Source organism: Ornithorhynchus anatinus, chromosome X2 (genome assembly GCF_004115215.2).
Source record: "Ornithorhynchus anatinus isolate Pmale09 chromosome X2, mOrnAna1.pri.v4, whole genome shotgun sequence".
Taxonomy (NCBI): Eukaryota; Metazoa; Chordata; class Mammalia; order Monotremata; family Ornithorhynchidae; genus Ornithorhynchus; species Ornithorhynchus anatinus.
The window spans coordinates 553,763-580,109 of NC_041750.1; the positions used below are offsets into that span (position 1 = coordinate 553,763).

The following is a 26,347-nucleotide window of genomic DNA, read 5'->3' on the forward strand; positions in this document are numbered from 1 at the left end:
GCCGGTTTCACGTTCTGCCCCACCGAGAACTCGGCCTTCCAGAGGGCCACTGGGGCCATGTTCCCGATGTGTGCCAATCAATGAATCAATGATATTTGTTTTTTGGTGGTGGTGGTGTTCTTAGGGTATGTTTTATGCGATTACTCTGTACCAGGTACTGTACTAAGCGCTGGGGCACATGTTCGTTAGGTTGAACAGAGTCTCTGTCCCGCATGAGGCTCACAGTCTTAATCCCCATTTTACAGACGAGGTAATCGAGGCAGAGAGAAGTTAAGTGACCTATCTGAGGTCGCACAGCAGATGAGTGGCAGAGCCAAGATTTAACTTCTCTGTGCCTATCCTCTCACCTGTAAAATGGGGATTTAATAGCTGTTCTCCCTGACTGTGAGCCTCATGGAGGACAGGGACTGTGTCCGACCTAATTAACTTGTACCTACCCCAGTGCTTAGAACAGTGTTTGACCCAAAACAAGTGCTTAACAAATACAGCTAGAAAAAAGCAGGTGACATCCCTCTACCAGCCCCTCCCTTCCACGTCCCATCATCGGTGACCAGGGCCCAGCGACAGAAGCCCGGCCTTGGCGGCACCACCGTCCACGTACCTTGTAGCTTGTGACGGCCAGCTTGGACAGCCCGTCCACGTAAGGCCCCAGGACATTGTGCTCTCTGACTTTTAGTGTCTGGCGGCTTCTGAAGTAGGGAGGTGGGTGCAAAAAAGTTTGAAAAGAGGGTGTGATCGAGCGGACACTGAAAGCTCCAAACGGACGGCGTCGAGGGACCCCTTCCCATACGCAACTGGACAGAGAGGTAGCCGTCGGCGGTGCCGAACGGGCTGGGGTAACTGGATGCTGGAACCCCAGGGATGAGCTTTGTAAAGGTCAAATCAGCAAAGCCGAGCATGAGGCCAGCTGGGGGCGGATGGGGTACTTGGGGACAGTAGAGGAGCTGGCAGGACCACTGGAGGAGGAAGCAGGGTTCTGGGGTGTGAGGCTCGAAGCCAGAAGTGGGGCTGGCTTCAGAACGGGGACGTGGACTAAGCCACCCCCTCGGGGCTCATCACTGGGAGCAGTGGTCATCAATTTGGAAGCGCCAGGAGCGGGAAAAATGGCCCATATTCATGGGGCCAGGGGTTGGGCGGGAATGCAACAGCCCGGACCAACAGGGTGGCATCAGGGGTGGCCACGGGAGCTGAGAGAAATGTTTTAGGTTGGGGGTTCCTCCAGGCTTCCGCCGGATGCCGATCCCTTAGAGCACAGGCACCAATAGCGTGATGTGGATGATGTACACAGTACGCCCTGGGCACATGAGCTATAATGTAAAGATGTCATAAAGGGTGCTACGTGTGGTGTGATACGATGATGTCAATCAGACTGCTGTGGTGCACAAGAAGTGTGATGTGATGACATCAGACGCCCAGGACTGGGTGGCACATTTTCTCACGCCGCGAGGGGCCAGAGGTGGGAAGCCGGCCCTGGGAAGTGGCGGGCTGGAGTCTGTGAAAATCCCACATTAGACGTCTAGAGTCTTGGGGTGCTTAGAGGAACAGGAGGCAGGGGCAAAGTCAGGAGGCTTGTGGAACGCTCCCCGTCCCAGCCCACAGGAGCATTACCCTTTGGGGTCGAGGAGGTCCCTGACTTTTTCATTGTAGATTTCCATGTAGGACACTTCCACTTTGAAACTCTGCTCCTGGTTCTCCTCCTTTTGTGCTCGTTCAAAGAGCCCACTGCAGAGCTTTGGGATTAGGCCAGGTTGGTCAGCTGTGCCCATCATGGTGTAGGACTTTCCGGATCCTGAGGGACAGAAGCGAGAGTTATCGCGGGAGCGGGGCGTGGGGAGGGAAGCCCCGTCGGGGGGGAGAAGTGACGGCTCTCTCCCTGGGGAGGAGCTTTCTCTTCCTTGACCTCCACCTGCCCGGGACGGACGGGAGCTTGCAGGGAGGGAGCCGTGCCCGAGGCTCGACCCGGGAGGGTGGATTCATCGGAAGTGACCGCCCTTTGGCACGACCTCCCGCTCAGAGGGCCCTCCTGGGTAATGAACGGGCTTGGCCGGCAACGCTCAGTTCAAGGCGAATCAGATTTAGTCACCACTGTGCCCACGGGCACTGACTGAGAAAGTGAAGCTGATTCATTCTGGGTAACTGGCATGGACGCCCACTCCATGAGTCCAAGGAACGGTGGTTAGTCATGCAGGACAACCTGGCACGGATGCCCATTCCATCCATCCACCCACAGTACTTGACCACTCACGGCAAACTGGTCAAGGATGCCCAATCAAAGAGAGTTTATCACTCAGGATAAATGGAAATGAAAGGACAATCAATGGCAGTCTCTCGGGTTAAATGCCACAGATGTGCACACCTATAGTCGATCAATGCCAGTCCTTCTGTGGTAAAATGACATGGACGCCCACTCCACCAATCAGCCAGTGGCCACTGGTCAGCCCGGATGCCCGCCCCACTATGGATAGCGTAAGCCGGAGGAGCCACGAGCAGCAAGGGGGAGGTGGGGGGAGAACGTAGAGGGCTCCCCGGCCCGCTGCCCACCAGACTCACCCAGCCCGGTCATTCGCCTCCCCGCTTGCCCGAAGGCAGGCCAGGTTCTGACCCACAGGGTCACCCGGTGCCCAGCGGGCCAGGGGCTGCTCACCGGTCTGGCCATAGGCGAAGATGCAGGCGTTGTAGCCTTCGAATGCGTTCTGCAGGACGGGCTCTCCGAGGCACTGGAAAACCACATCTTGGCCTGGGCAGGGCAGAGAAAGATGCGACATGAGAAGCTGGATCTCCCCGGGTCGTTCTAGTCAAAAGCCCTCGGGCTTTGGGAGTTGGAGGACTTGGGTTCTAATCCTAGCTCTGTCCCTTGTCTGCTGTGTGACCTCGGGCAAGTCACTTCACTTCTCTGGGGTTGCTTCCCTCACCTGCGAAACAGAGATTCAATACCTGCTCTTCCTCTTACATGGGGCTTACATGTGAGCCCCATGTGGGACCTGGTTATCTTGTTCCTACCCCAGTGCTTGGCACATAGTAAGCGCTGAACAAGTAAACACTTAAGAAAAACCACAAATATTCCAGTGCTTAGAACAGTGTTTGACACACAGTAAGCGCTTAACAAGTATAACTGAAAACCAACAAAAAACCCACACTTTGACCCACTTCTTAACCCACTTTCCAGGAGTAGTGGGCGATTTCCCGGGGGCACCTCTGGCCTGAGACCCCACGGGTGCTAATGCGGCTGAGAGAAGAGAGACCACCCAAATGGTTGGATTGGTCAATGCCTACTCATCTGCTCCCGCAACCAAAACCCCCTTCTGGTGCTCCAAAGCCCAGAATCAGCTCTACTGCCTGGTAGATACCTCATTCTGGCAATTTTTCTGGGATTTTACCACAAGAACCAAGGAGGGGTTGCAAAACTATCCTCAAGGTAAGACAGAGGCTGAGAACCCCCTGAAAAACTGTCGGGGGCACATCTCAGTGAAGGGTATGGATTCCCACATCCTGAGATTTTGGAGGTCTCACAAAGTCCGAGACCCAAACGATGGGTAGGTGAGTTGTTTTTTGGGTTGGTTTTTTTTTTTTTGGGGGATTTACTAAGCACTTACTATGTCCTGGGGTAGATACACAATAATCAGGCTGGACACAGTCCATGTCCCACATGGGGCTTGCAGTCTTAATCCCCACTTTACAGGTAAGGTAACTGAGGCACAGAGAAGAGAAGTGACAGCAGACGTGTGGCAGAGCCGGGTTTAGGGCCCAGGTCCTTCTGACTCTCAGCCTGTTCTCTATCCACTAGGCCACGCTGCTTCTCGGCAACTTCACCTGGTGATCTGGTCACTTTCCTCGCCCCCAACTGTCCCCTCCCAAGCCTTCCTGCTTCCCCCTCTCTCACTCCCTCCCCAAGGAGAATAAGGATACCATTTAGCAAGTCCAAAGCACTTTATATTTATTTGCAAAGTGCTTTCTCGCTTCTTGGGATTGGTGACTCACCAGCTTCCACACAGACTTCCATCCCGTCCCAGGGCCCAGGAGAGACTACAGCCTGGGGAACCTGAGGGTTGGGTCAATGCCTCCCAGTGAGAGGGCCGCAGACGGCAATGAGATTAGAACTCCCGACTGGGAAGGTTTAACCACGGATTTTCAAAGACTGGAAGGGAATAGCCGTCTTGGCCCTCTGTGCTCCGCAACAGGGAGGGTAACCATGACAACCCCAAGAATGGTTCCCCTCATCCCTTCCACCCACACTTACAGCCACGATGGCCACACAATCAATTTATGGGTGGGTGTTCTTGAGGGTCTACAGTATGCGGACCATGGTGCTGAGCGCTTGGGAGAGTGTGATGGAACTGGGAGACACGGCCCCTGCCCTCGGGGGTTCCAAACGGGGGCTTTGGTGGCATGGGCAAAGCTGGGGTCTGGAAGCCCCGGGATCCTTCCCTCCAGGTCCGGTCTGACTTCCCTTCTCCATGCCACTCCTGGCCCAGCAACCCACACGTACGAGGGGACGCTGAGGGTCCCTCTGCGGCTTTGGGGTGGCTGCGAGTCGTGGCCCCATGGCCTGAGCTGGACCCCCGAGACCACGGCAGCCGGTGAGTTACCTGCATATTTTTCTTGGACATTTTCGTCCATCGACCAGAAACAGTGATCGTAAGCAAACACCTGCCACGAAACAAAACAACAGACAGGTACACTGAGAGAAAGAAAGTCATCCTCAATCAATCCACGGCATTTAGTGGGCACTTTGTGCGAGCACTGTACTGAGTGCCTGGGAGGGTACAACACAAGATTCAGCATACAGGGAGCTGGTTGTCTAGTGGAGATCGTACCATCTCCACCTTTAAAACTGGCATAACCTCATTCGGAAGTTAACTGCGAGAGGTAGCACGGCCTAGTGGAAAGAGCACGGGCCAGGGAGTCAGGACACCTGGGTTCTAATGCCAGCTCTGCTGGGTAACTTTGGGTATGTCTCAATTTCTTGGTGCCTCAGTTTCCTCCTCTATAAAAACGAGGACAAGATATTAATTCTCCCTTCATCTTGAACTGTAAGCCCATGCGGGACAGGGGCTGTGTTCGATCCCATAACCCTCATCTACCCCATTGCTTATTACAGTGGGTGTCAAGGGGTAAACACTTAAATACCACAATGACGGTTGATGTTATTATTACTATTATTATTTCAGGTAACGGGAAATTCCCAACAGGATGCCTTACCTTGGGCTGGCCCCTGTAGTCCCCAGGAGAAGGTGGTCATCGGGCATCCAAGCGGGGTAAGAGAAAAGAAAAGAAGAATCAACGTGAGACTCAGTTGGTACCTTGTTACTTTCTCTGTGGCAAACAATGGGGTGAAAATCAAAGCGACTCAATCATTCACTTCCATTCCGGGAACAGGGGATGCCAGCGCCAATGGTGAACGTCAATCTTCAGTAAGAGGGGACCATTTGCCCCCGGAGAGAATCTGGCAGCGGATCAATGGAGCACCAACCCCTGCTCCCCACCCCCAACTATGGCCTCCTCGGGGAGGTCGTTTTCACATTGATGGAGGGCAAGAGGAGGGAGAAGGACCAGAGGCAAGGCCGCGGAGCTCCTTGCCGCCTGGCATCAGATATGGGTGGGTTCAGTACTGGGGGGGGTCCAGATGGTGATGTGGGGGGGTGGGGAATGCCGAGGGGGCCGGAGGCGGGGCGGACGGGAGGGAAGAGGAGAAAAGAAATCAGGGCTCTCATCCTCCTGACTCCTGCCTTCCCTTAGCTTTGGGGGGAAAGAGAGTTAGAAAAGACAAACGGGACTCTACTCCTGAAGAGGGGGCTCCGAGAAAGGCACTGCCCGCTGGGGTGAAAACAGAGTGGCTCGACAGGAATGTGTGGGTGCCGACGTAAATGCGCACACACTGGTGCCAGTGGGCACATGTGGGCACCGTGGCCTCCTGGGGGCTGGGAGAGAAAGGAGACTTGCTCCCATTAATAAACACAAAGAGAAACTGCCTGAGCTTCTATCATTCATTCAATAGTATTTATTGAGTGCTTACTATGTGCAGAGCACTGTACTAAGCGCTTGGGATGAACAAGTCGGCAACAGATAGAGACGGTCCCTGCCGTTTGACGGGCTTACGGTCTGATCGGGGGAGATGGACAGACAAGAACAATGGCAATAAATAGAGTCAAGGGGAAGAACATCTCGTAAAAACCGATGGCGACTAAATAGAATCGAGGCGATGTACAATTCATTAACAAAATAAATAGGATAACGGAAATATATACAGTTGAGCGGACGAGTACGGTGCTGTGGGGATGGGAAGGGAGAGGTGGAGGAGCAGAGGGAAAAGGGGAAAAAGAGGGTTTAGCTGCGGAGAGGTAAAGGGGGGGTGGCAGAGGGAGTAGAGGGAGAAGAGGAGCTCAGTCTGGGAAGGCCTCTTGGAGGAGGTGAGTTTTAAGTAGGGTTTTGAAGAGGGGAAGAGAATCAGTTTGGCGGAGGTGAGGAGGGAGGGCGTTCCGGGACCGCGGGAGGACGTGGCCCAGGGGTTGACGGCGGGATAGGAGAGACCGAGGGACGGTGAGGAGGTGTATCAGCCCGTCGCTGTAATTTATTGACTGCTTACTGTGTGCAGAGCACTGTGCTAATAGCTTGGAAGGACACAATAAAACAGACTTGGTAGACACATTACCTGCCCACAATATGCTTACGGTCTAGAGAGGTTTATTTACATCCTTTCCTTAGGCTGGGAGTTCCATACAGGTTAGAGATTGTGTCTGCCCTGATTATCTTCTATCTCCCCCAGCACCTTAGTACACACTAAGACTGTAAGCACCACATGGGACAACCTACTTGCCTTGTATCTACGCCAGTGCTTAGAACAGCGCTTGGCACATAGTAAGCGCTTAACAAATACCATCGTTATTACTATGTAAGCACCACATCCTACATTTTCCACTTTTCCTTCTTGCTCCTATTGTAAATGACTTCAGTAACGTCTCCTCAGCTTGACTGTTAGCTCCTTGTGGGCAGGGATCACGTCTTCTAAGTCTACTGTACTCTGCCAAGTAACTAATAGGGTGCTCTGCCCACATTAGGAGCTCAATCAGTATCGCCGATTGATTGGGTGCCTGGCTGATTGGAGGTAGCGAGGGGCCAGGGACCTTTAGGGGCCCTGTGTCAGAGCACATCTCTGTCCATTTCCCCTGCATGAGTCCTCAAGTTTACTTTCATTCGTGCCTTACTTCATATGATTTCTGGCCCTCTCCCAAAGCACCAGGGAAATCTTCCCAGAAGCCCCAAAAGTTAACATCATGTAGACCTCAAGGACCTAAGTGGGCTTCCGGGAACCTCTTTAAAAACCTCCTCCTCAGGTCACGGTCCAGGGCGGTAGACCGACCCACGCCCTCAACTCCCATCGTTCTCGGGCCTCCATCGGCTTATGGGCAGGGGATTGAGCCATCTGACTTCTGGAGGTCCCCTTCGGCACTGAGACTTGCGTTCCTTACCCAGTTGACAGGTGGCCAAGCCGTGAGCCTTCGATCAATCTCCCCCGGGTGGTCGGACTTAAGCAGCCACTGTCCAGAGCCCCTTCCGGAAGTCCATCAAATTTACCCAGGTCACAGAAACATCTGGCTGTCTGCCACTCCGCTTCCTCGGATGACCTATCCCTGGTCTTTCCACCCCCATCCCTTCAGCTCCCCGTGAACCTTTCTCCATTTCCACGGGGCCCGGCCAGAGTCCAGGAGGGAAATGCAACCTCTTCCCGCCCCACCGTGCCATGCCAACTGTCCGCTCGGGTCCCTCTGTCTACCGCGCTGGGCGGCCGACTCCGGTTTCCGTCTCATATTTAATTGATCGTCCGACCCTGCGGTGACAAAGCCCAGTGTCCGCCCTTGGTATTCTGCCCATCTGCAAGGCCCCAGCGGCCCCAGAGAAAGAGTGCCGATGAGATGGGAGATGTTTCAGGACCCTCCCAAATGGCCTCGGATGGTGGGCTGAGGGTCTCTCTTTCAAAGGACCAGCTGGACGGGGCTTGGACTTCTCAACAGCTCATTTCTGCTGCCACACCCAAAGTGCTTGTGGTCAGCCAGGGTGAGGCCGGGCGGGGGAGGGCCAGGGAGAGAGTTTTACCCTCAAACCCTTCATGGGTTGTAAGATGGCCAGGGCAGTCCACTGACGTACAGGCTGGAGAGTCTACAGTCAGACGTCAGTAGAAATGGTATTTATTAACAGCTTACTGTATGCACGGCAGTGTAGTAAGCACTGGGAATGAGAATACAAGTGGGAATTAGGCACAGACCCCATCCCTCGAGGAGCTCCCGATCTGTGATTAAAGGTCGGGGAGAAGCCAGGAGACAGACACATCGGGAGCAATGAAACAATAAAACACTAAAACACTAAGACAGGAGGTCAAATACACAATACATAGAATAAAAACACAAGTCAACAGGGAGTTATGGCTGGAGGAGCAGAATTTCAGGCTCCTCGTGATTCAGAGCCCATGGCGTTCCCAAAACCAAAGCAGTGGCTCCCACGGCCAGCAGTCTTCCTGAGGTTTTAAGGAGGCCTCGCGCTGCAGATGCTGTTCTCTCTCCCGCTGGGGCGGCCGAGAGGATGGGCTGGGGTCTCCGCGATGGGGCAGAGGGGGGCCGGTGCCAGTTCCCAGGGAAGCATGCCGGGGGCAGGTAGACTGTTCCCGAGCCACGGTGGTTGGTTAGGAGGCTGAGGGTACGGGGGCGGGGTGGGAGGCAAGGCTGCAATTTCCAGGTGTTCCGTTCTACCGGAGGCGAAGAGGGGCCGAAGAGAAAGAGCAGCAGCTTTCGGACTCAGCCCGGCGGGCACAGAGCATGCCCGGGATAGGCAGAGACTTCCTCGGCCGAGATGGAGGAGGGGGAAGGGGAATCGAGGGCCCGTGGGGTGTGCATTTCGCTCAGCTGCCGATATAACCCGCAGAGAGGCTGTAGGTGTCAGACTTGTCCGGCTGGGCCAGAACGACCGCACTGGCCGACTTGAAAATGAGAGTGCCCGACTGACCATTCGTCAGTGACGTCAGTCTGCCCCTCCCTTCTGAAGGGAACTGCAGGCCAGGGGCCCCGGGGGCAGAGACCAGCTGGGGCCACGGGAAATGCCTCTCAACTCCCCTTTGATGACTTCCTTGGAACTAGAACAAATCAGTGGCCCGTTCTACTAGACCACGCTTCTCTCGGATTTTCCCAAGCACTTAGTACAGGGCTTGTGGCCGGTGGGCACTCGGTGCACCGCTTCAACCACCACACTGTTTCCTCTATGACGGGCTGACGAAAATCTAAGATGGCAGCCGGGCAGGCCCTCCGACCACAGAGGGCAGTGAGTGAGAAGACGAGGGCACGATCCCGCTGCTTCTCTCGCTGGCCAGAAGCTATCTTCCTTCACAACATCTCAGAGAAGCCACCAACCTTAACTCCCTCCCTCGCCCGCCCCTCCCTCTGGCACCCGCCCCCCCATCACCTCCCACAACTCCGGCTCCAGGAATCCCATTCAATAGCGAAATGTCCCGCACTCGCGTTTTCCCTGTGCTCGGGGCCCGCTCACACTGCCCTTTCTTCGGACCCCATCCCCCCCCAGAGCACAGCCCTCAATGGCCTGGAGAGTGGTCTCCCTCACCTGCTGCCCCCTCCTTCCGAATAACGTACTATCCCTCAGAATCCGACCCCGAGAGCACAGAGAAATGATGTCAGAATTGAATCTGAAAGGGGAGACGGCCCCGATTCTCCCGACTGAAGAGAGAATCTGGGGCGGCCACGCCAGGGGATGGGCTCCAGCTGGTCGTCGGACCCCACAGCGATAACCCGGGAGCCCAGTGGGCTCCTCCCCAGCTGATGCCATAGGGGCCATGGTGAGGCCGTCCACTCACCTCCCCGTCCCTGGCCACTGCTTCATGCGGTGCGGGGAAGGCGATCAGAGGCCGCTGGAAACTGAGAGGGGGAACCGGGACTTCGAGCGGCCTAGGTTTTTGCTCTTGTGACTTTCTAAGAATGGAACAGATCACACCTATACAGTGAGGGGGCGAGTTGAGCGACCGGAACCCTGAGGAAACGCAGGACAAGGACATCGCCAAGCTCTTGCTCTCTCAAACCCTCAATCCCTCTCTTCCTCCCTCTGCCCTGGTGCTAGGTCACAAGAGACAGGGGTTTCTTGGGGCAACCGTTTTGATCCAGCAACTGCACAGACTACGTGCAGACCGCTGTACTGAGCTCTAGGGAGAGTGCAATAGTTAGCAGACACGATCCCTGCCCTCCCGGAGCTGACGGTCTACTGGATGCAGAGCACTGAACTAAGTGCTGGGGAGAGGACGAGAGCTAGGGAGAATAAACAGTATGCGCCAAGCACTGTATTAAGCACCGTATTAGACACACGTTCACCAGGTGAGACACGGTCCCTATCCTGTCAGGGGCTCGGGGTCTAACTCGAAGGGAAGACCAGGTATTGAATTCCCATTTTACAGAGGAAGAAACTGAGGCCCAGAGAAGTCAAGTGATTTGCCCAAGGTCACAAAGCAGGTCAGTGGCAGAGTGGGGATTAGGCCCCACGTCCTCTGACTCGCAGGCCTGGACGCTTTCTACCAGGCCACATTGCTTCCTTCCAAGCCGGGGTTTGAGTGAACTCAACGGAAGGGGGTTCCCGGGTAATGTCTTCAGGCATTGGAGAGTCCGGGCCTCCCGCTGCTGCATTCCCACTCGATTTAGGGGGCTTACACCCAGCGGACGGGACCCACGGGCCACCTGCCCATCGTCGTGCCAAGCGAGGGCTGGGCACTTTGTTCCCGTAGGCTGCCCGACGGGGGCACTGTGGCTCCCGCCGTTGGGACTTGGAGACTGCAAGGGAAGGACCATTTGAGGCCTAAGGTCCCGTTCCTCCCCGACAAAGTTTGCAATTCTTCGGAAACTGCTTTGAAGTGACTCAACACAAGGCAAGCGTCTGCGTAGGCCCGGACGACGGTCCTCACACATTCTCTTCCTCCCCCGACCCTGACCCTTTGGCCCCTCCACTCCATAGAGCAGCTTAGGACCAAAAGAAGGCCCTTTTTGTTTTTCAAAGGCCAACGGCGCGACCAACATCAGATCCCCAAGATGGAGTTTCCCCTGCCATCTGCTCTCAGCCCACCCGCCTGGGGACAAAAAACATCAAGGCCCGAGCCTCCGCGGGCCCAGTGCCCAAACGACCCCTCCAAGGCCCCCAACGGCCAAACCGCTCCCCCAACGCTCGCAGTGGCTGAACCGCTCCCCCGGGGCCTCTAGGCCAGCTCCACGGTCACTTCTGGGACCAGGCTCAAGAGGGCCGAGATCCGGTGCCCGGCCGCTGGCAACCATGATGATATCGATAATAACGGTGGTGGTATTTGTCAAGCACTATGTGCCAGGCATTGTACTAAGCGCTGGGGTGGACAAAAGCAAATCGAGTTGGATGCAGTACCTGTCCCATCTGGAGCTCAAAGTCTCAATCCCCATTTTACAATTGATGTAACTGAGACCCAGAGATGTGAAGTGACTTGACCGAGGTCACATGGCGGACAGGTGGAGTAGCCGGTATCAGAACTTAGTTCTTTCTGACTCGCAGGACCGTGCTCTGTCCACTAAAGGGGCACCATTCTACGGACCCTGGATGGGCGAGCGCCTGCCCCCGGCATGAACAACTGGGTCACCTTCCTTAAGGGCCCGGGCTACTGGGCTGGCCAGCCCTCTCTGAGCTGACTCCACGCTGGGCTCTCGGTTGCCCGGCAGCCCACGCAGCCCACCGGACCCGGTTCCCCCAGCTCCGTAAAATGGGCACCCGTCCTTGCGATTCGGGGGAGGTGCCCTTGCGTCCCAGCGCCCTCCGCTTCCGGCCCACTCACCTGCCTCCTGCAGGGAGGCCTCCCACCTCCACGGATCCAACGGCCTCACACCAGTTCCCGATTCCCCCTCCACCCTCTGGCCGTCGGCCAGTCAATGGCATTTATTGAGCGTTTACTGTACCGAGGGCTTGAGAGAGTACGATGTAACACAAAACAGTCGCATTCCCTGCCCACAACGGGCTTATAGTCTAGAGGCTGTCCGCTCCAGGGCCCGGGATGCCCAGCTCTAAACTCTCCCCCTTGAACCTCCCCGAGGAGGCGCAGCCGGGGCCGATCTAGCGCTAGCCCGCTTCCATTTATTGTTCCTCCCTGGGCCGGCGGGAAGCGTCTCCCTCCAAATGCAACACGGCATTTCCACCGGCAGCCCCGCTCCACCTCCCTCCCCCAGCCACGGTCCCCACCCTTCCTTCGGGCCCGTGACAAAGGACTGCACTGATGGCCGCACCGAGACGGCGCTGTCCTCCCTCGGGAGCCTGGGGCCAGCGCCCACAGAGAAGATCCATGCCCGGCCCAAACAGCGTGTGCCCAGCGAGCGAGGGTGGGCTCGGGGAAGCCCCGAGGGGCTGGGCTCAGGGTGGAGAAGAGAAGCGGGATGAGGCTGGCGAGGGGGTGTGGAGCACGAAGGCAGCAGTGCTCTCTCCTGGAGTTGGGCAGTTGTAGCGCCAAAACGCCACAGTGCCGATCATTCATTCAAGCGTATCTACTGAGCTCTTGCTGGGTGCAGAGCACCGTACTGAACGCTTGGGCGAATACAATATAACAATAAACAGACACAATTCCTGCCCACAACAAGTTTACAGTCTCGGGCGTGGTCTCCAGGTCCCTGGTCTCCCACTGGACTGGCGGGGGAGCAGCAGCCTGGCATAGCGGACAGAGCACGGGCCCGAGAGGCAGAAAGACATGGGTTCCGATCCCGGCTGCTTCTCCTCTTGTCTGCTGTGTGGCCTTGGACAAGTCACTTCACTGGGCCTCAGTTCCCTCATCTGCAAAATGGGGACTGAGACAGTGAGTCCCAGATGGGACAGGGACTGTGTCCGACTCGATTTGGCTTGCATCCACTCCGGTGCTTAGTACAGTGCCTGGCACATAGTAAGCACTTACCAAACACCATTATTATTATTATTATTTGTCCTGCACAAAAGTTTCCGTATATATATGTCAGAGCCAAGCCCGGGGCCGGGGCCTGATTGCCCATCTCCTTTCCCCATGGGGTCTTTCTGGCCACCGCCACCATCCCTTGATCTGACAATTTGGGAGAACAGTTCCAGAATCCCCCAAATCCCTTTCCCGAACTTGGAGTCGGCAGTGCGGCACTGGGATGAGGGTGGTCTTTCCAGGTGTGTGACCTGGACCCGATCTCTCCTATCCGCCACCCCCCACCTCAGTCCTGTCCCCGGCGCTCGTTCCCTTTGTCACTGCCAGAGAGAACTCTGGGGCTCCTCCAAGCACAGAGATATCGCCGCGTTCTCCCCCTCCCACACACTGGAGCACGTGAACCAAAACAAGCCCAAACTCCCATCCCTGGGGAACGCCACCATTCCCATTCCTCCATCTGGAAAAGTAATGGTCTGCCCTCTCAATCAGTGGGATTTATTAATAATAATTAGTATTTGTTAAGCCATGACAATATGCCAGGCACTGTACTAAGCACTAGGGTAGATTCACGTGGGGTTCACAATCTGAATCCCCATTTTACAGATGAGGGAACTGAAGCACAGAGAAGTGACCTGATGTCGGAGAAGCAGCATGGCCTAGTGGATAGAACATAGGCCTGGGAGTCAGAAGGATCTGCGTTCTAATCCCCGCTACGCCACTTGTCTGCTGTGTGATCCTGGGTAAATCGCTTCACTTCTCTGGGCTTCAGTTACCTCATCTGGAAAATGGAGATTAAAACTGTGAGCCCTATGTGGGACAGGGACTGTGTCCCATCTGATCAACTTGTATCGGCCGCAATATAGTGCCTAGCACGTAACAAATAACAAAAAAAAAAAACCAAACCAAAAACAAATAAAAAACCTGCCCCGGGTCACACGACGCAGATTGATTGGGTGCCTAAATCTGCAGGGTCTGGGGTCAATGCAGGGTCCGGAGAGTCGTTCCACGGCTTCCCATTCCCGACCCCGCCACTCCCCGGCTCCCCGCCAGTTGGCCGGCTGCAGGAGACGCCCCCGGAGGGAAAGCAGGACGCTGACGGCGGCGCCGGAGCCGGCCTCCTCCCTGAATCCGGTGGGAGGGATGGAGGCAGAGAGGGAGGGCGGCCCAGGGCCAGGGGCCAACAGGCATGTCACAAGCCAGCTCACTCCGGGGGAATGTCTTCCGACAGGTTCTTCGGGTGGGAAGGCCTGGGCCACTGGTGAAGTAACTAGGGAAACCCAGCGGCAGCAACAAATTGCTCTCCTGCCTGGCCAGCTGCCCCAGCACGGGGCGGGCCCCCCACGATCCACCTGACGATCTTTCTGAGGCGCACGGTTTCCCACAGCCTGGGAGACCCCAGGTACAGGGTCGCTTCCTCTTCTCTTTTCCTCCTCTTCCACTCCCTTCTGCGTCACCCTGCCTTGCTCCCTTTATTCATCCCCGTCTCCCAGCCCCAGAGCACTTAGGTCCATATCCGTAATTTACTTGTCTCCCCATCTAGATTGTAAGCTCATGTGGGCAGGGAGTGTGTCTGTTTATTGCTATACTTCACTCTCCCACGCACTCAGCACAGTGCCCTGCACACTGTAAGCGCTCAATAAATACGATTTACCGACTGACTGGCTGCCTGCCCGGCCCGCAATTGGCACACAGGGCCGCCTGCGGGCAGCCAGACAGAATGCTGGGCAAAGGGCAAGGACAGTAGGCTAAAAGTCACCTTGGTAACCATGGGAACCATGGAGGCGGTCCCACAGTGGACCGATGCAACGGGCGTAAACTGGGCTGCAGCGGGATTCCTACCGTGCTGCCCATTTCAAAGCTCAACGCTTGGTGGGGAACAGACCAGGAAATAATGACTTTCCGTGGGAGGCAGGGCAGTCCAGTAGTAAGAGCACGGGTTTGGGAGTGGGGAGACCCGGATTCAGGTCGCTGTGCCGCCACTGGCTTGCTGAGTGACCTTGAACAAGTCACCTAACTTCCCTGAGCCTCAGTTTCGTCATCTAATAAAAGGGGGGAAGGGTTGAAATATTGGTTTCTCCCTCCCTCTGAACCCCATGTGGGACAGGGCTGTGTCTGACCTGATTACCTTGTCTCTTCCCTGAGGCTTAGCACAGTGGTTGGCACCAAGTAGGAATAGCTCATCTATGATCACTCTCCCCACTGAGCCTCCCAGCCAAGCGCGGGGCTGCCGGCAACAGCGCCTCAGTGAACAGCTGCGGATTCCGCCCAGCGCTCTGATTGTCAGTGCCCGGCAAATGCTGGCAACAGGCTGAGCCTTCGGGCGGAGGGCCCGGAGGACGCAAGGATTTCCGGTCACTCATCTCCCGGGGTTGGGGAGGCTCTCGAGATGGCCGGCGGGACCCAGCCGGTGAAGGGGAGAGCTGTGACCCGTGAGAAGATGCCACGGAGCAAGGCGGGCCCCGGCCCCGCTGCTCCGACATCGACGCAAACGCCCCAGGCCTCCGGGACTCCTCAGTTGGAACCTGGAACCCAGTGTGGTCCGACGGGCGGTCTGGTTGGGGGCGGCGGGGTGGGGAGCTCGGCTGGTCCCACGATTGGCGGCTCGAGCGTCCACGCCAGTACTTAGGACTTGAAGCTCCCCTTGGGGGCACTGGCAGCTGAGAAAGTGGATTGGGACTCCAGGCCCAAACAGCCAGGCACACTACCGTCATACTGGACTCCCCAAGTGCTTAGTACAGGGCTTTGCGCTCAATAAGAAGCAGTAGAGAAGCAGCACTGTCTAGAGGATAGGGCCTGGGAGTCAGAAGGACGTGGGTTCTAATCCCAGCTCCACCACATGTCTGCTGTGTGACCGTGGACAAGTCGCTTCACCCCTCTGGGCCTCAGTTACTTCATCTGCAACATGGGGATGAAGACTGTGAGCCCCATTTGGGACAGGGACCGCGTCCAAACCAATTTGCTCGTACCCGCTTCAGATCTTAGTGCCTGGGGAAACGGGGGGGGGGGGGGGGGTCTGAAGCCCCTTGGGCCACCGCCCGCTGTAGAAGTAGGCCCACGCCACACTGATGCCAGGGCCGCAGCAGGGAGGGGGGCTGAGGAGTGCCCGACTGTGCTCTGGAGTGTGGGCAGGGCGGGGGGGTGGAGGAGGAGCAGGATGAGCTAGCGTCTCCCCGGCCCCCCCTTCCTCAAGCCGCTCCCCGCCCTCCCATCCGTCCCCCGCCCCCACCCAGAGCAACAGGCCTGGGGGTGATTCTCGGGAGCCGCAGCAACGCCGCCGCCCTGGAGGCCCGGGCTGACTCACAACCCCCGCCCCACCCGTGCCAAGCAGCTGCTGGGCGGCCGCCTGCCCATCACCATCCCGGCAGACCCATCCTCCACGGGCACTGCCAGGGGGACAGCTGGGATCCCGGCCCGGCCCCGATCTGGGGGTGCTGGGGGCGGGGGGGGGGGGGGGGGGGGAGTGTCCCCTGCAACCTGGGATCCCAAGGCTCGCCCCCAACACACACACACACACCCATACACACGCACACACATAGGAGCCTGGGGCTCTTCCCATATCATCACATGTTTTTCTTCCTCTTTCGGGGTTCTTCCGACTCGGTCTTAATCCCGACACTACCTCCTTCTCCTCGACCTCCCCCTTCCCGCGAGACCTCCCCGCAAGGTGGACTGAAGGGTGACTTTCTTAGACTGGTAGCGCCACATGAGACTGGGGCTGTGCCTTACCTGATTAACTCTTATCTACCCCAGCACTCTTAACAGCACTTGACATAAAATAAGAGCTTTAATAAGAGAAGCAGCGTGGCCTAGCGGATAAAGCACTGGCCTGGAAGTCAGAAGGACCTGGGTTCTAATCCCTGCTCTGCCACTTGTCTCCTGTGTGAACCTGGGACAGTCACTTTACTTCTCTGGGCCTCAGCTACCTCATCTGTAAAATGGGGATTACGACTGGGAGTCCCACGTGGGACGGGGCTGTGTCCAACCTGCTTCCCTTGTATCTACCCTCGTGCTGAGAACAGTGCTTGGCACATAGTAAGCGCCTCAACACAGACCATAATTATTATGTGGTCTCAAAAAGGCTTTGGACTAAGTTTTACTGAGTGAAAATTCATTCAATAGTATTTATTGAGCGCTTACTATGTGCAGAGCACTGTACTAAGTGCTTGGAATGTACAATTCGGCAACAGATAGAGACAATCCCTGCCCATCGACGGGCTTACAGTCTAATCGGGGGAGACAGACGGACAAAAACAAGACAACAATCGCAATAAATAGAATCAAGGGGATGTACACCTCTATGCAAAATCTATTGCAGCCAATAATAATGACCAAACTGTGCTATGTGTTAAGCGCTTCCCATGTGCTAAGCGTTGTAATAAGCGGTTGGGTAGATATAAAATAATCAGGTAGGACCCAATCCCTGTTCTCCCTCCTACCTAGGCTGTGACCTTCGCGTGGGACGGGGACTGTGTCCGACCTGATTAATCTGTGGCCACTCCAGCAACTAGATCAGTGTTGAACACATAGTAAGCGCTTAACGATTACCATAAAAAAGTACCCCAGAAGCCCAAGGCACTCTCCCTGCCCAGAAGGAGCTTCCACTCTATTGTTGGCTAGGAGAGGTGTGACCTAGTCAACAATTTGGCTTCTGCACACTCTAGCAGGCACCAGGATTGAAAGGTCTCGTGTTCTTCAGGGTCCCTTGAAGGCACTGAAAGACACGGAAAATCCCCTTGGGGAAACAACTCCCTCAAGCCAAACCATTGCATTTCTGAGATTGTCTGTACTTAACTGGGGGAGGAGGAGAGGGCCTGAAAGAAAAGAAGTAGGCTCAGACCTTGCACGGCCAATAGGGACCGGGAAGGCCCCCAGAAAGACCCACTTGGCTGAATTAATAATAATAATAATTATTATTATGGTACTTGTTAAGCGCTTACTACATACCAACCGCTATTGTAAGTGCTGGGGTAGATACAAGGAAATCAAGTTGGACACAGTCCCTGTCCCACATGGGGCTCACGGCCTTAACCCCCATTTTCCAGGTGAGGTAACTGAGGCCCAGCGAAGCGACTTGCCCGAGGTCACAGAGCAGACAGGTGGCGGAGTCAGAACCCAGGTCCTTCAGACTACCAGGCCCGTCATCTATACACTCAACCCCGCTGTTGCTCTGAATTGATCGCGCGGCTTTCCGCTCCCTAACTCCTGTGGGTCAGCAAACTGGACGGACCGGCTGAAAGGGAGACCGGATCCGTGGGCCAAGAGGCAGGGCGGGTTCTATGGCTTCCTGCCTCATAATGACTAGCTCCAGTGCAGACACCTGGCTGGGATGGGACAGTGGGCAGAACAATCTACGGGAACGAGCCGGGCTCCACTTTATCCCTGCCATCCGCTGACTAACAGTCGCGCCTAAAAAACTCCCGAATCCAAGAGATCCCGGGGAAGGGTGAGAGTCCTTCGTGGAGCAGAAGACGGGTTAGTAAGGAAATGATTCATTCCGACTTACCGCGATCATCATTCATCAACCATACTTATCAATCGAGCATATTTATCGAGCGCTTACTGTGTGCAGAACACTGTACTAAGTGAATGGGAGACTACAACACAGCCATAAAAGTCACATTCCCGGCCCACAACAAGTTTACAGTCTACAGCGGGAGACAGACATTAATATAAACAAATTACGGATATGGACATAAGTGCTGTGGGGCTCGGGGAGATTACTGTACAGGGTTTACTGTATAGAGCACTGTACTAAGCGTTAGGGAGAATTAATAAATAATAATAATAGTATTCGTTAAGCTCTTACTATGTGCCAAGCACTGTTCTAAGTGCCGGGGTAGATACAAGGTAATCAGGTTGTCCCATGTGGGGCTCCCAGTCTTAATCCCCATTTTACAGATGAGCTAACTGAGGCACAGAGAAGCGAACTGACTTGCAGACGGCAGACGAGTGGCCGAGCTAGAATTAGAACCCACGCCCTCTGACTCCCAAGCCACTAAGTCATGCAGCTTCTCTCAATAGAACGGAGTTGGTAGACAAATTCCCTGCCCACGACCAGTTTACAGTCTAGAGGGGGACACAGACGAACAGAAATAAATTACCGACATGTACTTCTCTGTCCCTCAGTTACCTCATCTGTACAATGGGGATAAAGACTGGCAGCCCCCTGTGGAACATGGACTATGCCCCACCTGATTAGTCTGTATGTAACCCAGTGCTTAGTACGGTGCCTGGCACACAGTAAGCTTTAACAAATACCATTTAAAAGAACAAAAAAGAGGCAGGCTTTATCTAGAGGAACACCCTTCAGATAGAGCCCACAAATGCCCACTTTAACTCCAGTCTGCCTGCCTTCCGCCCTGCCAGCTCTAGCCCCTCTTCTCGTGGCCCACTCGGGGTTCGGTCCTGATGACCAACTCCACCCCTGCCTGCCACCCGTCCACCCATCCAAACCTTGTTCCTTTTAGTCCCATTATTCATACCCTGCCTGGACGGTTGGGTAGGGGGGAAGCAAATTTCCCCTCCCCTCCACAGAGCCTGAGTCCTCAGAGGAAGGAGAGGATGGAAAAGGGGGAGAGAGGCTCTGAGCCTTTCTTCCCTGCATCCCCCTGGCATGGGGAGAGTGGAGGGCTCCTAGTCCTCCCTCATGGCCCCCTGGGCCCCTCCCGGGCTCTGGACTGGCTTCCCCAGGGACCAACAGGGGTCTGCTTGGGTGTTTGTGGGCAGTTTTGGGATAGAACTCCTCATCAATCCATTTTTTTCTCGTCTTCTAAAACAAAGGACAAGTTGTTTTCTCCAACCTCACCCACACGGGCGCACGCGCGTGCACACAAACACCGACGCTTACCCGCACCCACAATCGCCCAATCTCCAGCACTAACCCTGCCAACAGACCTGGAAGCAGAAAGAGGGAACACCACCCCCAGCCCGGTCCTACAGGGAGCTGCTGTCGCCACTGCGTGGACTCTTGCAGTGCACATTTTGGACGAGGCAATGCAGCGGTGGAACGCGGGCACTCGGGAAGACAAGCCGAGTCCCGACTGCGGCCCACGAGGAGCTTCCGCTCTGACGGGAACGTGCACCGCCCCATCCCACCCTTGTACCAAGACCTTGGGTCTGCCCCTTTCATTCATTCAATAGTATTTATTGAGCGCTTACTGTGTGTGGAGCACTTGTACTAAGCTCTGGGAGAGTACAGTATAACGATACTCCCTGCCCACAGCTAGCTTACAAGCTAGAGAACTGGTCCTGGTCAGATGAAAATGTGGGAATCATCACCGTCCCAGTGGCCGACAACTGGGGGAACGGAAAGGGCCAAGAGGACGTACTACTGCGGGAGGGCTGATCCCAAAGGAGTCTGAAAAGTCTGTTTAACCAAGGCCGGCCTGGGGAGGGGCTGGAGATAAGCTAGGCTTGCATTGTGATTCACTCTTCCATTCGATCCTATTTATTGGGCGCTTACTAATAATAATGTGGTATTTGTTCAGCGCTTACTATGTGCAGAGCACTGTTCTAAGCGCTGGGGGAGATTCGGAATAATCAGGTTGTCCCACGTGAGGCTCCCAGTCTTAATCCCCATTTTACAGATGAGGTCACTGAGGCCCAGAGAAGTGAAGTGACTTGCCCAAAGTCACTCAGCTGACAAGTGGCAGAGTCGGGATTCGAACCCATGACCTCTGACTCCCCAGCTCGTGCTCTTTCCACTGAGCCACGCTGCTTCCCCAACGTGCTTCCCAATACTGCCTACTGTGTGCAGAGCACTGTACTAAGCGCCTGGGAAAGTGCAATACAACCGTAAACGGACACATTCCCTGCCCACAACGAGCTTCCGGGCTAGAGGGGGTCTCTCATGTGTGGGGGGCAAGGAGGGGGGAAGAGTCTCAGGCCCCCTGGTAGGCTGCCCAAGAATACAAGAGCGTAGCCCAATAGAAAGAGCCCCGTATTGGGGACTCTGGGAGATCTGGGTTCTAATTTCAGCTCTGCCACTTGGGTGCTGGGTGACCTTGGGCAAGCCACTTAACTTTTCTGTGCCTCCATTACCTCATCTGGAAAATGGGGATTAAGAGTGTGAGCCCCACGTGGGACAACCTAATTACCTTGTACCTACCCCAGTGCTTTCAACAGTCCTTGGCACATAGTAAGCGCTTAACAAATGTGAGCCCGTCATTGGGCAGGGATTGTCTCCATCTGTTGCCAAATTGTACATGCCAAGGGCTCAGTACAGTGATCTGCACATAGTAAGTGCTTAATAAATACCAGTAAGTGAATGAAATACCATTATTTTTATTATCATTATTATTATTAAGCTACTTTACTTGTCTGGGCTTGGTCTCCTCTTTAAGATCAGCGTTAAATACCTGGTCTCCCTCTCCCGTAGACTGTGAACCCCATGTGGAACAAGGATTGTGTCTGACCTGATTATCCAGTATCCCTCTTGGCACAGTGCTTGGCATAGAGTAAGCACTTAACAGATACCACAATTATTAGAATTATGACAGTAATAATAACAACAATTGTGGCATTTGTTAAGCACCTACTGTGTTCCAGGTACTGTACTAAACACTAGGGTGGAGAGAAGCAAATTGGTTTGGACACAGTCCCTGTCCCACACGGAGCTCAGAGTCTTAATCCGTTTTACAGATGAGGTACCTGAGGCCCAGAGAAGTTAAGTGACTTGCCCAAGGATGCACAGCCACCAAGTGGTGGAACTGGAATTAGAACCCAGGTCCGTCTGACTCCTAGGCCATGCTCTATCCTCTAGGCCACACTGCTTCCCTGTAGCGCTAATAACAACAGTCTTTAAAAAGCGCTTATTGTGGACCGAGCATTGTTTAAGTGCTGGGTAATAATAATAATGCTGGTATTTGTTAAGCGCTTACTATGTGCCAAGCACTGTCCTAAGCACTGGGGTAGATACAAGGTCATCAGGTTGACCCACATGGGGCTCCCAATCTTCATCCCCATTTTACAGATGAGGGAACTGAGGCTCAGAGAAGTGAAGTGGCTTGCCCAAAGTCACACAGCTGACAAGTGGCGGAGCCAGGATTAGAACCCGCGACCTCTGACTCCTAAACCCGGGCTTTTTCCCACTGAGCCACGCTGCTTCTCAGGGTAACGATGTGCAGGTGGGAATTAGACATGACCCGGGCGCTCAAAGGGCTCACAATCTAGGGGTGAAAGGGTCAGGCAGCACCTTGTGGTTGGGGGTGGGGGGTGGTCTCCCTTCAGGCTGGTCCACACTGCTCTTCAGAAGACGACCCTGGGACCACCAGCTCTCTCCCCACCCAAACTCTCTCCCCAAATGGCTCCTCGGAACCACTTGTCTGCTGTGTGACCTTCGGCAAGTCACCGCACTTCTCTGTGCCTCAGACACCTCCTCTGTAAAATGGGGATTAAGGCGGACTGTGTCCAGCCTAATTGGCTTGTACCTTTCCCGGCGCTTAGTACGGGGCCCGGCACATAGTAAGAGCTAAACAAACACCACCCCCCACCAAAAAAATCAGGCTGGGCCAGCTGGCTTCAGGCAGGCACCGAGAGGATCACGGTGCCTGGTCACGCGTGCCCCGTCCTGGGCAGGACGCCGCGGACTCGGCGCCCCTAAGGGGCCAACGGCCCCAGCCCAGGTCCCTCCGGGGGGGCTCGGATGCTCCCCCTGAGGTTAGCCACAGGCCATTAGGGAGCCCACCTTCCGTGGGGAGCCTTCTTTACTTGGGCCGGGGGCTTGCCTCCCTCCCTGGCCCAGGGAAGGAATGCCAGCCGTGGGCAGGGTTTCTGCAATCCCGGTTAATATTTACAGGAAACAGCCAGAGGGCCTTCCAACAGTGGCCACGGCAGTTGCCCACAATCACCCCGGAAGGGGAGGGTCAGGAGTGGAGGAGGAGCGGGGAGGGAAATTAGGGCAGGGCGGGCCTAGCCTAAATGGCCCCAAGTGGGCCGAGCACCCGCCCTCGGACCTTTCACCCGGGTAAGCCGGGCGGGCAGGACCCAGCAGCCGCCCCGCTTGGGCCCCTAGGTTGGGGGGCCCAGGCCGGGAGGGTGGGGGAGTGTCCCGGGCCTCTTGGTTCAACCCCAAGTCTCCTGGTGAGCTCATGAATTCCCCAATTCACAGGGAACCAGCTCCCCCACCCCGGGCCACGCACACAAAATCATCATTGTTCGCCTGAGCCACGGAGGCAGTACGGACTAGTGGAGAGAGTCGATCAAACGATCCATCGTAGCTGCTGAGTGCTTACTGAGTGCAGAGCATTGTATTAAGCACTTGGGAGAGGACAACAGAGTCGGTCGAGAGTCAAGAGCCCCAAGTTTTAGTCCCAGCTCTGCCGCTGGCTGCTTGAGCAAGGAGGACTAACACTGGCATTTTGTTAAGTGTTTACTGTGTGCACAGCACAGTGCTAAACACTGGGAATACACAGGTGGGAATCAGATACGGTTCGGTCGCCAACCATCTCGGGGACTCGGCTTCCTCCTCTCCAAAATAAGGCTGAGACCCCTGCTCTCCCTCCTTCTTACACCGCGAGTCTTGTGTGCAACGGGGACCAGGCCTGCTTTCGCTTTAGCGTCCAATAAGTGCCTGATAAATTACGATTAACCGGAACGGGGCAGGCGACGTCTTGAGTGCCGTCCGCAGGGAGGGGATCTGCCCTTAAGAGGGACAGTGGTGACGGAGTATTATCCAGGTGGGAGGAGCTAGGTGGGTTACATGGTGGAGAGGCAGAGGGGAGAAAGGAGGACGGACGAACGAGAGTGAATTTAGGAGCGGGCGGTGGGAACCAAGAGGGAGGGAGGTCTCCGGTCAGCCCCGAAACTCTCACGTTTTCCGTTTCTAGGACAGGGTGAGGGCAGCCACGCTGAGCCAAGTGGCTGACCTTCCCGGCTTCCGCCAGGGCTCCCTGGAGAGGAGGCGGGCAGGAAGGAAGGGAGAGTCAGGGGGGAATAACCCCAGGGAGACCGACCTTTGGGTCCTCTATGTCCCTCCAACCTGCCCGGCCACCACTCCCACCCCACGGCAGACTTTAGCCTGTAGCGTTCACTGATCTCAGAGGCAAAGAACCCGATCGATATTCCGGCTGCAGGCGCCCCCGAGGAGGGCTGACCGGCCCCCAAAGCGACGGTAACTAGAGGCGGAAAGCTCCTGACCCTTCTATGATTCCAGAAGCCCGGCAGAGACGGGGTCTAGTCAGGGGAAGGCCGGGAGATGGACACAACCATGCACACGCACTGCCCACCCGTGCATACACACCCCACACACGTTGTTGATGACTTGTTTACTTGTTTTGCTGTCTGTCTTCCCCCTTCTAGACTGTGAGCCCGTTGTGGGCAAGGATTGTCTCTACTTGGTGCTGAATTGTACTTTTCAAGCACTTAGGACAGTGCTCTGCACACAGTAAGCACTCAATAAGTACAAGTGAATGAATGAATGCACACAGAGTGTTTCTTCTGTTACAGGGTTTGGCACAGAGTAAGAGCTCAAATGGCATTATTATTATTATTATTATGTAAGCTCATAGTGGGCAGGGGGTAAGTCTGTTTATTGTTATATTGTACTCTCCCAAATTTACACATAGTAAGCACCAAAACAATTGAATGAAAGCACTTAGTACAGTACTCTGCATACAGTAAGCACCCAATAAATACGATTGATTGAATAGTCTACCAATCACAGAGTAAGCACTCCCTAAACACTGTTGATTTGATTCCATCGCAGCTCTGTGCAGAAGACAGGGTAGTAAGACTGAAAAGACTCTCATAAACTGAATCCTGCACTGTCCTTACTTTCTTTTTCTTTAAATGGCATTTGTTAAGCCTTTACTATGTGCCAGACACTGTACTAAGTGCTGGGGTAGATATAAGCTAATCAGGATGGACCCAATCCAATCCAATGTGGAGCTCACAGTCTTAATCCCCATTTTTACAGAGGAAGTAACAGGCACAAAGAGGTGATGTGACTTGCCCAAGGTCACGCAGCAGACAAGCGACGGAGTGGGAATTAGAACTCGGATCCTTCTGACTCCTAAGCCCTTAAGACACTTGAGCTGGGGGTGAGTGGGACCAGTTCCATAGCAGACTGTCCTGAAACTGGACACCAAAATTGACTAGGGAATAATAACAATAATAATGGTACTTGTTAGGCACTTACTATGTGCCAAACACTGGAGTGGGTACAAGGTAATCACATTGGACATAGTCCCTGTCCCACATGGGGCTGACAGTCTTAATCTCCATTTTACAGAGGAGGTAACTGAGGCCCAGAGAAGTGGAGTGACTTGCCCAAGATCACACAGCAGAAATGCGGCAGGGCCGGGATTAGAACCCAGGTCCATCTGACTTCCAGGCCCATGCTCTGTCCACTAAGCCACACTGCTTTTCCAAGCCGATTCTCCGTCATCAACCATGAACCCAACACCAGCACTGTGCTGCACCTCTTTTCTGTGTTTGCTTTCTTAAATGAAGCCCTGAGAGAAGAATCTGATTTCTTGTCCAGTTAGGGGGAATTGCCAACGGGCTAGGTGGCTCACCTTGGATGAATACCTTTAAATCAAGGCATAAGACAATTTTTTTAAAAGGGGGTTCTGGACAGTGACCTCCCCCATCCCGAGAACCCGGTTCGTTTCGATAGCTGGATCCCAAGCTCAGGGTACTCTCCCATGCGCTTAGTACAGTGCTCTGCACACAGTAAGCGCTCGATAAATACAATTGAATGAACGAAGGAATGGTCAGTGGCCACAGCCTCTTCGGAACGGCGAGGCGGGGGCGGGCGCGGAGAGGAGATGCTTGGAGATCGTCCACTAAGAAGCCTCTCTTGCTATACTGTTTGTTGGGGTTCGAGGGAACCCCTTCCCACAAGCTCAAACTGGGTGATGCCCGAGAAGGCCCCCAGCCCGAGGTGGCTGCGTCAAACAACCAGCGCAATGGGCTAACCTTCATAACCACGGCAGGGACCCAGCGCTCATTCGCTCAACGGTGACGACATTAATCATATAATACCAAGTATTTCCCAGGTGCTCAGTGTCTGCCGACCGCTACGCTCGGCGCTCGGGTGGATTCAGGACAATAAGACCGGACACCGTCCCCGTCCCACACAGAGCTTGCAAGCCAAAGGTACAGACAGCGATCCCCATTTTCCAGATGAGGAGACCGAGGCCCAGAGGAATCGAGTGACTTGCCCACAGTCACATGAGTTGGGATTAGAACCCTGGTCTCCACAAGCCCAGGTGTGTGTCCTTTCCCCTGGGCCATCCTCTTTTCTAACCAAGGTTACAGACGGCACTGGAGGCGAAGCTAAAGTCCTCTCCCAGGTAGCCAAAGAGCAGGTGGGCCCAGGTGCTTAATACAGTACTCTGCACATAGTAAGCACTCAATAAATAACGACTGATTGATTGATTGATTGAAGACTGACTGGGGACCGAGCGGAGGACAGGC

General features: G+C 55.0%; 1 protein-coding gene across 1 annotated transcript in view; it reads right to left on the reverse strand.

The window, feature by feature from the left end:
* Window positions 1–26,347, reverse strand: part of KIF13B (kinesin family member 13B) — a 78,451-nt gene that overhangs the window by 37,081 nt on the left and 15,023 nt on the right. Inside the window, exons 3-7 of the mRNA XM_029052790.2 lie at window positions 5,200–5,212; window positions 4,587–4,647; window positions 2,645–2,737; window positions 1,609–1,789; window positions 602–689 (exon numbers count right to left, since the gene is read on the reverse strand). Coding sequence (XP_028908623.1) covers window positions 602–689; window positions 1,609–1,789; window positions 2,645–2,737; window positions 4,587–4,647; window positions 5,200–5,212 — 436 coding nt within the window. The remainder of the gene's footprint in view (window positions 1–601; window positions 690–1,608; window positions 1,790–2,644; window positions 2,738–4,586; window positions 4,648–5,199; window positions 5,213–26,347) is intronic.